At 49.7% G+C, this 12,292-nt stretch overlaps 2 protein-coding genes across 7 annotated transcripts in view; both read right to left on the bottom strand.

Annotated features, from left to right (window-relative positions):
* Positions 1-863, bottom strand: part of LOC123749086 (uncharacterized) — a 61,912-nt gene extending 61,049 nt beyond the window's left edge. Inside the window, exon 1 of the mRNA XM_069315566.1 lies at positions 802-863. Within this exon, the coding sequence (XP_069171667.1) occupies positions 802-863 (62 nt within the window). The remainder of the gene's footprint in view (positions 1-801) is intronic.
* LOC123773018 (cytospin-A) overlaps positions 1-12,292 on the bottom strand; it is a 424,140-nt gene that overhangs the window by 356,308 nt on the left and 55,540 nt on the right. The gene's annotated exons all lie outside the window — the stretch shown is intronic.

A 12,292-nucleotide genomic window follows, 5' to 3' on the forward strand; every position in this document is an offset into this window, starting at 1 on the left:
ACATACCCCCTACCTCCCTCCCCTAACAGCATACCCCCTACCCTGCCCACATACCCTTACCTCCCTCCCCTAACAGCATACCCCTACCCTGCCCACAGACCCCTACCCTGCCCACAGACCCCTACCCTGCCCACATACCCCCTACCTCCCTCCCCTAACAGCATACCCCCTACCCTGCCCACATACCCTTACCTCCCTCCCCTAACAGCATACCCCTACCCTGCCCACAGACCCCTACCCTGCCCACAGACCCCTACCCTGCCCACATACCCCCTACCTCCCTCCCCTAACAGCATACCCCCTACCCTGCCCACATACCCTTACCTCCCTCCCCTAACAGCATACCCCTACCCCATACCCTGCCGGCATACCAAAGTAAATATATAACCACACAAATCAAGCGGCTCCCGATTTGTCAGTACTGGTGAAAGGAGGAATAAACTATCAGGGGGAAAGCGCCAAGCCATTACGACTAAATATAGAACTACGGAGGGGTTAGGATAAGGATTTGAGATGGGACGGCGGGAAAGGAATGGTGCCCAACCACTTGTGGACGGTCGGGGATTGAACGTCGACCTGCATGAAGCGAGACCGTCGGTCTACCGTCCAGTAAGAGCAATTAAGATGTTGAAATGGGTAGAGGATAGTAGGTTGAATGCACTAACCTCAGCAACTACATATCTCTTCTATCCTCCTGCTTCTCCACCACACACCCACACCTGCCTCCCCCACACCCACAAACACACCTGCTACGGTCACCGCCCACACCAAGATGCAGAAGGTAAATAAAACAAAACCCACTTAAAGATGTTCCGGTTCATAATCTGAGACATCACCATGCGATCCACACCACCAGATACCATCGTCTCGAGCGTGGGCGGCCGTGGGTGGGCGTGGGTGGCCGTTAATGCAATGTGGGCGTGATGGGCAGGGTAGGTACACACACACACAGCCACTACTGTGTGTGTTTTCTGTCTTCTGTGTTCAGAATCTTGTACACCACATATGTAAGACCAATCCTGGAGTATGCAGCCCCAACGTGGAGCCCGTACCTTGTCAAGCCCAAGGCGAAGCTGGAAAAAGTTCAGACATATGCCACTAGACTAGCCCCAGAACTAAGAGGCAAGACTGATAAAAGACCTTTTGTGCCCTCTGTAATGCTTTTTGCGCTACCGCTCACAGGATGAGTATGGGGTGCACAATAAATACGAGAGGAAGTGGACAACTGCGATGCTCTGAAAGAAGAAGTCCGGAGAGCCACCACCACAGACCAGCTTCGAAAACGATTTCGAATGTCAGAATTACACCACCACAGGATCGAGGCCAGTACAGACTGGGAGGGGCATAAAGAGCCAACCCACACCCCAACATAGTCACCATTAATATACGTAATACCCATACGTAAACCCCGTTAGATAAGCACACACGATATAACCCCCGATACAGCATCACCCTCTCATCTTCACCTGGGAGTCGCATGGGAGATAATGGATATATGTTAGTATTACGATGATAATATGCTGGCCCCAGGCTCCTAAGATATATGACTCGCCTCTCGTGGCTGCAGAGTAGGCAATGTTGCACCAAGGTGCGGGTGAGGGAGATGTAAGTGATGGACACGCGTCACAGGGATGCAGGAGATGAATTGCAGGATGCTGGAGATGCAGGATGCTGGGGAGGCAGGATGCTGGAGATGTAGGATGCTGGAGACGATTATGAGTTGCAGGAAATGAGTGCAGGATGCTGGAAATGAGGATGAAGTGCTGTAGATGAGTAGGAGGTGCAGGAAATGAGTGCAGAATGCTAGAAATGAGGATGAAGTGCTGTTGATGAGTAGGAGGTGCAGGAAATGAGTGTAGGAGAGCTGGAGATGCCTGTGTGATGAGTAAGGAGTCAGTGAGTGTCCCACACATGCTTAAATGAGTCATGAGATGACAACACATGCTTGCAGGCGAGGAGTCACAATAACGTGGCTGAAGTATGTTGACCAGACCACACACTAGAAGGTGAAGGGACGACGACGTTTCGGTCCGTCCTGGACCATTCTCAATCGACTTTAAGAATAGTCCAGGACGGACCGAAACGTCGTCGTTCCTTCACCTTCTAGTGTGTGGTCTGGTCAACACTAACTTACTGGCCTCCAAGCACTGTCACCACCCAACCTTAGGTACCATTCCCCCCCCCCCTTTACCCTTAGCCCATTATTTCTCTCCTTTACCCTTACCCCTTATTTTTTCCCCTCTCCTCCCCTCAGATCCTCTCTACCCAGCCTACCCTCTTCATGTCTTTGTTTATTAAGTGTGTTACCCTGTGGTTAAAGTAAGAATATAGAAGGAACTTCCCAGGTGGTACCTTGAGGCTACCTTGAGGTGCTTCCGGGGCTTAGTGTCCCCGCGGCCCGGTCGTCGACCAGGCCTCCTGGTTGCTGGACTGATCAACCAGGCTGTTAGACGCGGCTGCTCGCAGCCTGACGTATGAGTCACAGCCTGGTTGATCAGGTATCCTTTGGAGGTGCTTATCCAGTTCTCTCTTGAACACTGTGAGGGGTCGGCCAGTTATGGTGATGAGACATGGAGAGAAAAGCTGCTAGACTTGGAGGACAAAAACTTCTTACAGCAGAATATTAGAGAACCGACAGAGGTAAAGGGAGACGGACCCACCATAGACCTGGCGTTTGTGCAAAACGAGGCAGGTGTTGAAAAGATGTAGAGATAATCAGGTATGTCAAATATGTGGCCCTTTGCAACCAAACCTTTTTTTAAATTTAAAGTTTAAAAGTTAAGTTTAAAGTTTAAAATTTCGTTTTTTTTTGGTTAAACTACTTCACTGCTTTTCATTCATGAATGTGGATAGCCGCTAAACTATTTGTATACACATTGTACGTTTATAAGTAATAAAAATATTCTGTAATAAATTTAATTGAAAAAGTGCAGAGGTTTTTCAATAAGACTAAGGCCAGAGCTAAGAGGGTTAAACTACGGAAATAAGCTAATGGAACCACATCTCACAACCCTAGACTATAGAAGCAACAGAAGGGGGATATGATCACAACATACAAGATCCCGAGGAGCACAGAGAAAGTGGACAAGGACAGCCTCTATAAACTGAGAGAATGTAGGACAAAAATGAGCCTGAGTAACTTAAGGGAAATACCCGTAACATGGACGAGTGATCAATAAGAGGAATGTACCTTTTTTTTTCTACCACAGACGTGGCCGGACATTTACAATGCTAACCAGCATATATACATTTTCTTCTATCCTCCATGGACAGGGTTAGAGATGTGTTAGATGTACTGAAAGCTGAAGTTGTGCAAGCCACCTCCATCCACATCTTAAGGAGGGGGTTAGATGTAGCCTAAGCGGTTCTACCCCTTTTTGGAGATGCATCTTACTTGCTGTACTTCAATAAACGTAGTTGATCTATACTGATAGTCACTCCTCCAACCGTTGTCACTCTCCTCTGATTCATTGATTGATTGATAAAGATTAAGCCACCCAAGAGGTGGTACGGGCATGAATAGCCCGCAACTCTCCTCTGAGGACTGGATGACATAGTCAAGGATGGTTGGGGGGAAGAGGAGGGAAGGGGGGGGGGGATTGGAGGGAGCGGAAGGGAAGGGGGGGGGGAAGCTATTTACGGGGTCAAAAGGTCGAGGTCAAAAGGTCACGAGATGAAGCCACAGTTGTGCCCCGGGAATGTTATCCTGGGTGATTACGTCATAATGGGTGATTACGTCATAATGGGTGATTACGTCATAATGGGTGATTACGTCATAATGGCCGATTACGTCATAATGGCCGATTACGTCATAATGGCCGATTACGTCATAATGGCCGATTACGTCATAATGGGTGATTACGTCATAATGGGTGATTACGTCATAATGGCCGATTACGTCATCATGTGGTTACTTACGTCATCGTTGGAATTCGTCAGACCGTTCCCGCCCTTAGGCCTAAACAAGGGAATACGCCATTAAAACAATATATAATATCCTTACAAGAAACAAATTACGTCACATTGCATAATTAATTCTATTTGCATAAGACAATAGGCTTCAAATAAGCCCATTAACGGTAGCTAACACCATTAGGTCCATATTACACTGATACCCCCCCCCCCGTCACTATAAGACCTGTGCCAGAGAGTTGAGTCAGCTGATAAGAAATCCCGATCGTCTGATAATGGCCTCCAAAGGCATTCTAATTAAGTCCAAATGTCCCTGTAACGCTTCCAGTCGGACGCACCGCGACGCCACACTATGAACTCGACCTCTTCCCCCCTAATAGCACGTCGCTTTTTGGACGTATACGTTACCCAAAGCCCGTCCCCTCAAAAAAAAAGTGATAACAAAAAACGGGAAGCAGAGGCTCGAAGCGAAGTTGATGTGATGTCCCGTTTTCTGTTCGTGGGGGTCCTCTGGTTAGGTTAGGTTCGGGCATTTTTAATACAACAGATGCCGTTGGGGGACGGGCTGATGGTCTAATGGTATCATAATCAACAGATGATAATGGGAAACGTGAAGGAACTCAACAGATGGCAACGGGAGATGATGATGAATCCCACGTGGGGAGCTTCACAGGTAAACAAACCCACGTGGGGAGCTTCACAGGTAAACAAACCCACGTGGGGAGCTTCACAGGTAAACAAACCCACGTGGAGCTTCACAGGTAAACAAACCCACGTGGGGAGCTTCACAGATAAACAAAGCCACGTGGAGCTTCACAGGTAAACAAACCCACGTGGGGAGCGTCACAGGTAAACAAACCCACGTGGGGAGCTTCACAGGTAAACAAACCCACGTGGGGAGCGTCACAGGTAAACAAACCCACGTGGGGAGCTTCACAGGTAAACAAACCCACGTGGGGAGCTTCACAGGTAAACAAACCCACGTGGCGCTTCACAGGTAAACAAACCCACGTGGGGAGCTTCACAGGTAAACCCACGTGGGGAGTTTCACAGGTAAACAAACCCACGTGGGGAGCTTCACAGGTAAACAAACACACGTGGGGAGCTTCATAGGTAAACAAACCCACGTGGGGAGCTTCACAGGTAAACAAACCCACGTGGGGAGCGTCACAGGTAAACAAACCCACGTGGGGAGCTTCACAGGTAAACAAACCCACGTGGGGAGCTTCACAGATAAACAAAGCCACGTGGAGCTTCACAGGTAAACAAACCCACGTGGGGAGCTTCACAGGTAAACAAACCCACGTGGGGAGCTTCACAGGTAAACAAACACACGTGGGGAGCTTCACAGGTAAACAAACCCACGTGGGGAGCTTGACAGGTAAACAAACCCACGTGGGGAGCGTCACAGGTAAACAAACCCACGTGGGGAGCTTCACAGGTAAACAAACCCACGTGGGGAGCTTCACAGGTAAACAAACCCACGTGGGGAGCTTCACAGGTAAACAAACCCACGTGGGGAGCTTCACAGGTAAACAAACCCACGTGGCGCTTCACAGGTAAACAAACCCACGTGGAGCTGCCCAGCGCCGGCGTGCAGTATGTCAGGGAGGAGTGAGAGCTGCATGGAAAGGTCACCGTTGTGGGCGTGGGTGTAGGCGTGGGCGTGGGGGTGTTAGAGGCAGGGTCTGTACGGGCGTGGGGGCAATAGGCCACAAAGGGGTCAACTTATCGAGCGTGGGCGTTGTAACATGCGCGGGAAAACACTTGAAAGAAAAGAGCTTACGAGCAAGATTACTGAAGTGATGGCTGTTGAATCAGGCGGTGTGGTGTGGGCGTGGGGCGTGCAAAGAGAGAGCACCGAGAGTATGATGATAAAAAGAGCTGGTCACCTGCCAAAGCGCTTCCGTAACCCCGCGGTCACTTCAACAAACCCTCACAAGTGGAGTTACGAGCTGACACGCCGACACTCAAGAGCTTGCAAGCTCAGATTAAGAGTTTTGTTGAAAAGAACTTGTGAAGGTGGATGTAGTGACGTCACCACGATGACAGACGAGAGGGCCAGACAAGAGGGCCAGACAAGAGGGCCAGACAAGAGGGCCAGACGAGAGGGCCAGACGAGAGGGCCAGACAAGAGGGCCAGACGAGAGGGCCAGACGAGAGGGCCAGACAAGAGGGCCAGACAAGAAGACCAGTGTGGCAGATGGACGGACGCGGGGATAAGGATGCAGACCTCTGGTTGTGTTAGTAGGGACCCTCAGCCTCGAAGAAGAGGATATGCAGCACCCGAGGGTGCCTTGTGGGGCTCCCACGTGCGTTTGCACATATTGTCTCCTACCACCCATTTATATGTGTTCATTTTATTTAAACTTCATTACAAAAAAGGAGTTGCAAACTTGGTTACAGACATGGTACAAAGTTGTTTATCATAAGTTGTCGAGTTCCTCCAGCTCCTCAGATGGCGGGCTTGAATGCAGTGTGCATTTCCTCTCTGTATCGCCATGCTCGGGCGCTGGAAAAAGAAGCTGGCAGCTCTAGGGTATCTTGTTGTTTCATTAAGCCCAATTACTTAAAAAAAAAAACTGGCGGCACTCTTACCCCAGGGGGCCCGAGTGTCTCAGAAGCAATGGGGACAAAATTGTAGTGGTGATCCAGTTCTCTGTACTTACGGGATTTGGCTGATTCCCTGTGAGTGGCAGCGTCACCTGGATGTGCAACACTGAAGTCAATGTAGGTGTTAGCCAGGGTTGATATGCACGTGTAGTCCCATACCAACTGCTTGCCGTTCTTCCAGGGGTTCACTGTGATACCATCCGGGCGACCTATAAGAGCATCAGAGTTACGGCGCATTAGGTAATGGGGCTCTGTCTCGGCTGGGCATCCAGCTGTGGTGAGGCTCCTCTTGATGATGTCGTTAACTTCACTGTGCCTTGAGTGCCATCCCCCTGTTCTTTGGCAGAGTAGGCCATGGTGGCCGTACCTGTCAGACACCACCTCGCCGCAAATACACCTATACTTGATGTGGATTGGGGCAGCAAGGCGGAGGGCCACAGCAATTCGGAGGGCGTGTGGTGTGAGACGCGTGCCAGTTGCCGACATTGGGGTTGCTAACAGGAAGTCCCCTGCATGTGGGGCTGCTACTGCTGTGAGGCGAGCAATGTCATGCTGCGTTGTTGCAGCACCCAGGCACTCTGCAGCAGCTTTCTCTGCAATGAGGGGGCCATCCCAGCTGGATTGCTTGTGGCCTTTTGATGATGGTAGTGGGAGTGACGGGCCTGCACGAGAGGCCAACTTCTTGTTCACCACACGTTCAGGCCTGCCTACTCTACCTCCCAGCTGAACCGAGTCTATATACATACCGGATGCTACATATCCATATACACAGATGCTACATATCGTCTCCTTCGAGGTCGAGGGTCCCTACAATTGCAACCAGAGGTGGTATGAATATTATTCACGTAAGTTCTTATATGAATAAAGAGTGAAGATTACAAGACATGGCCACCTGGTCGAGGACCGGGCCGCGGGGACACTAAAGCCCCGAAATCATCTCAAGATAACCTCAAGATAACCACCTGCACCCCGCCCCTGCTCCCCTCACCAAGCCACCAGACCCCCGGCCCCAGCACCGCTGCTCAAGACATTACCAGACACAAAACATTCATTAAAGAATGGTGTAGTTGCGAGGAGTCACCATCTCTAGCTCCTCCCCCTTGTTGCTGTAGATGTTGCTGGGGTGTTCCTCTACCACCCCCCCCTCCTCCTCCTCCTCCCCCATGTTCCTGTAGGTGTTGCTGGGGTGTTCCTCTACCCCCCCTCCTCCTCCTCCTCCCCCGTGTTCCTGTAGGTGTTGCTGGGGTGTTCCTCTACCCCCCCTCCTCCTCCTCCTCCTCCCCCTTGTTCCTGTAGGTGTTGCTGGGGTGTTCCTCTACCACCCCCCTCCTCCTCCTCCTCCTCCCCCTTGTTGCTGTAGGTGTTGCTGGGGTGTTCCTCTACCACCCCCCCCCCTCCTCCTCCTCCTCCCCCTTGTTGCTGTAGGTGTTGCTGGGGTGTTCCTCTACCACCCCCCCCTCCTCCTCCTCCTCCCCCTTGTTCCTGTAGGTGTTGCTGGGGTGTTCCTCTACCACCCCCCCCTCCTCCTCCTCCTCCCCCATGTTCCTGTAGGTGTTGCTGGGGTGTTCCTCTACCCCCCCCCCTCCTCCTCCTCCTCCCCCTTGTTCCTGTAGGTGTTGCTGGGGTGTTCCTCTACCACCCCCCCTCCTCCTCCTCCTCCCCCATGTTCCTGTAGGTGTTGCTGGGGTGTTCCTCTACCCCCCCCCCTCCTCCTCCTCCCCCATGTTCCTGTAGGTGTTGCTGGGGTGTTCCTCTACCCCCCCCCTCCTCCTCCTCCTCCTCCCCCTTGTTCCTGTAGGTGTTGCTGGGGTGTTCCTCTACCACCCCCCCCCCTCCTCCTCCTCCCCGGATCTTGTAGGTGGGAGCCTGGAACCAGTTACAGACCTGTTATCTTGGACACGGTAGGGGTGTATAGCGTGTATATATATATATATATATATATATATATATATATATATATATATATATATATATATATATATATATATATATATATATATATATATACACACGTTTGCAAATGCGTACTTACAAACACGCGTTGGTGTTGGCAAATCAACATCTGTCTGTCTCACCGACAATGAAGACCGCCACACACACACACACACACACACACACACACACACACACACACACACACACACACACACACACACACACACACACACACAGACACACACACACCAGCAACCAACCCAACCACATGGGAGGCAAACCTCACGATACCCCACCTACAAGAGGGAGGGGGGGGGGGAGAGATCCTAGAGGTGGTAACCCCCTCCCCCCAGGTCCCCTACCGGGGGGGGGGGTGGGGGTTGGTAAGGCATGATGCAGAGGTCAACCCCCCCTCCCACTGGTGGTTGCAATATGGCGGGTGTTGCTGGAGGAATACTGCAGTGTTTCAACTCTAAGACACACAGTCTGCAATGCCACAGCCACCCTGAGATGTGAGGGGTGGAATAGAGGAGAATAGAGGGAACAGAAAATAGAGGAGACAGAGCACAGAGGAGACACAAGAGGACAGAGCAGAGAATCCACAGGTACCCAGTACCAGACATCCTGAATTAGATAACAACATCAGCTGTTTGGTACTGGGTAGTGATTATGTAACTCCTCCCCCCCCCCCTCTCTCCCCATTGCTCTCTCCCACACCCCACAACCCCTCCCCCGACTGCTCTCCCACACCCCCTCCCCACTGCTCTCCCACACCCCCTCCCCACCGCCCTCCCACACCCCCTCCCCCTCTACACATCCACGAACAAAATGCCAGAATCAGACGCAAAGATTATGAGGTCTAATATTCAATTTCAATCAGTGATGAGTAGGGGGAGCGCAGGGCTCACTCTTCTGGATCCAGAGAACTATTACTATATTCCCCCCAATGCACATGGGGGTATGCCAGTCTGATGCTGTGGTTAGTGTACTTCTGTTGCATTCTGTTGCTCACTTTTATCAGAATAAGTGGATCGTAGTTGGGTGAATGCTTGTATCGACCCGCAGATCCTGATGTTGCAACTGCTGTGTTGTGGTCACTGTACATCTTTTGCAGTGATCTATCTCTAATTGTTGGTTTAATCTGTGATAGACTCTGTGGTATAGGTTCCTCGTCGTAGTTGCAAGTTTCGCAGCTTCATCTGCAAATGTCATTCCCTGGTGTTCCTACATGACTTGGCATCCAGTTGGTACGTATTGGGTGACCTTGTCCTTTGAATGCTTTCATCATTGCTATAACATTTGCTGCCAGATGGACGTTGCCACGCAAGTGGCCTTGTTGCAAGGTTTCTATGGCAGTTGTTGCACGATAACACGTCATCGGTGTTCAGCAAGAACATGTTCCAAAGCCTTTTGAATGGCTATCTGTAAAGTCGAACAGCCATTTGAGTCTCCCAGTAACTATACAATATTACGCCTTTAACTGCAGCACTCTTGTCTCTGCTGATCTACTGATCCGTCTGTGTGGTATGTGAAGCTGTCAGATACCAAGCTTGCTTCAGTGGTCATCTGTGCAATGATTCTTGTTGTTTCAGATTGAGCTACTCAGGACGAAGTGTCCATGTAGCACGGGCTATGGTGATCCCCTAAGTGCAATGATGCATAGCAGACGGGAGGGCTAGTCTGATTATTTTTTACCTTGATGAGTCATAATCTTGAAGTCTGCACGAGACCCCCGTCTCGGCGATTGTGATACCAAAGGCACTGGCATCTGATGCAAAGTGGGACCATCTGCTTCAGTAAAAGACCCGCTTTGCATTTATATTTATTGCAAAGCCGGTTCACCTGTTCCTATTGGGGAGAGGAGGAGGAGGAGGAATGGGGAGAGAGAGAGAGAGAGAGAGAGAGAGAGAGAGAGAGAGAGAGAGAGAGAGAGAGAGAGAGAGAGAGAGAGAGAGAGAGAGAGAGAGAGAGAGAGAGAGAGAGAGAGAGAAGAACAGGTGTTTTCAACGTCTGGGCTTCTTAAGTCCACCAACCAGTGTCAATAAACTCTACGCGAACACCTGGTGGTATAGCATGAGACCTTCAAATCTTGATTCCTTTCTCTTTCACTACTTCCCACCCTTCACCTCTCTATCTCTCTCTCTCTCTCTCTCTCTCTCTCTCTCTCTCTCTCTCTCTCTCTCTCTCCGAATAAAAAAGACTTGCGAACTTCGCAAAAAATGCCGTTAAATAGATCTCTTCTACGGAAATACCTTCAGTCAAGACTAGCAGAAGCTGCCCTCCGGCTGTAGGCCAGGAGTCACGGCGGAAGCCATTGGGGTTATTCCTGTCACAGGTAGATGGGAAACCATTACTAAAACAGCTTCACTACAGCTTCGCCAACCCCCCCACCACACCCCACACTCCTCCTCTTCATTCCTCTACCTACCAGCTTCACACTACTCCCCCCCCCTCACACACAACCCAGCTCAACAAAAAAGCACATTCAGAGGAATGAGAATGTTGAAGGTGCGTCTATTGCAACGGGGCAGTGAGTGGTCGCGCTGGAGTTAAGGTTACGGGGGCTCCCAGCTGTCTGTTTTGCTGGTCCACCTGTGTTGGTCCACCTGTGTTGGTCCACCTGTGTTGGTACGCCTGTGTTGGTGGTCCACCTGTGTTGGTGGTCCACCTGTGTTGGTTCACCTGTGTTGGTACGCCTGTGTTGGTGGTCCACCTGTGTTAGTCCATCTGTGGTGGTCCACCTGTGTTGGTCCACCTGTGGTGGTCCACCTGTGGTGGTCCACCTGTGTAGGTCCACCTGTGTAGGTCCACCTGTGTGTGTATATATATATATATATATATATATATATATATATATATATTATACAGCTGTTAAATATCTATGCAATAGATATTTTACATATTTTTACAGAGTAAATATCAATAGATATTTTTAAAGAGGCACTTGCATATTCAGAAGAGCCAACTGGATATTAACGACCCGTTTTAAGAGCTATATGGATAATTTACAGATGTTTTAAGAGCTATAAGGATAATTTACAGATGTTTTAAGAGCTATAAGGATAATTTACAGATGTTTAAAAGAACACCCTAATTGACATTTTTTCTTGTTGTTAAAGAGACCAATTTTTTTTGTGTATGTGTGTTTTAAAGAGACGCCAAATTTTCAGGTGTTTTTATATAGCCAGCTGGCTGTTTTAACCGGTGTATCTGGCTTGTTTTAACCGGTGTATCTGGCTTGTTTTAACCGGTGTATGTGGCTGTTTTAACCGGTCTATCTGGCTGTTTGGATGACCGATTATGCCAGCGTAACAATCCACTCTCCAACGCCCCTCAAATTTCAGAATAAATAAAAAACAAACAGGATTTACATTATGAAAAAAAACCGGTTGACGAATGATTTAGATAACAGGACTGTTCGGCTAATTAATAGGTTTCCAATCCGGCGTTTGCCACCTAACCGGTTTGCTAGAATATTCGGAGCCAATGGTATCCGGATTATTAGTCTCCGTGGTGTAGTGGTAAGACACTCGCCTGGCGTTCCGCGAGCGCTATGTCATGGGTTCGTATCCTGGCCGGGGAGGATTTACTGGGCGCAATTCCTTAACTGTAGCCTCTGTTTAACGCAACAGTAAAATGTGTACTTGGATGAAAAAACGATTCTTCGCGGCGGGGATCGTATTCCAGGGACCTGCCCGAAACGCTACGCGTACTAGTGGCTGTACAAGAATGTAACAACTCTTGTATATATCTCAAAAAAAAAATTAATTGGTTCTTGTCGCGAACGGAGGATGGTTTAGCGCGGACTGTAATGTGGAACAGACGCTCGTCC

This window comes from Procambarus clarkii, chromosome 81, assembly GCF_040958095.1.
Source record: "Procambarus clarkii isolate CNS0578487 chromosome 81, FALCON_Pclarkii_2.0, whole genome shotgun sequence".
Taxonomy (NCBI): Eukaryota; Metazoa; Arthropoda; class Malacostraca; order Decapoda; family Cambaridae; genus Procambarus; species Procambarus clarkii.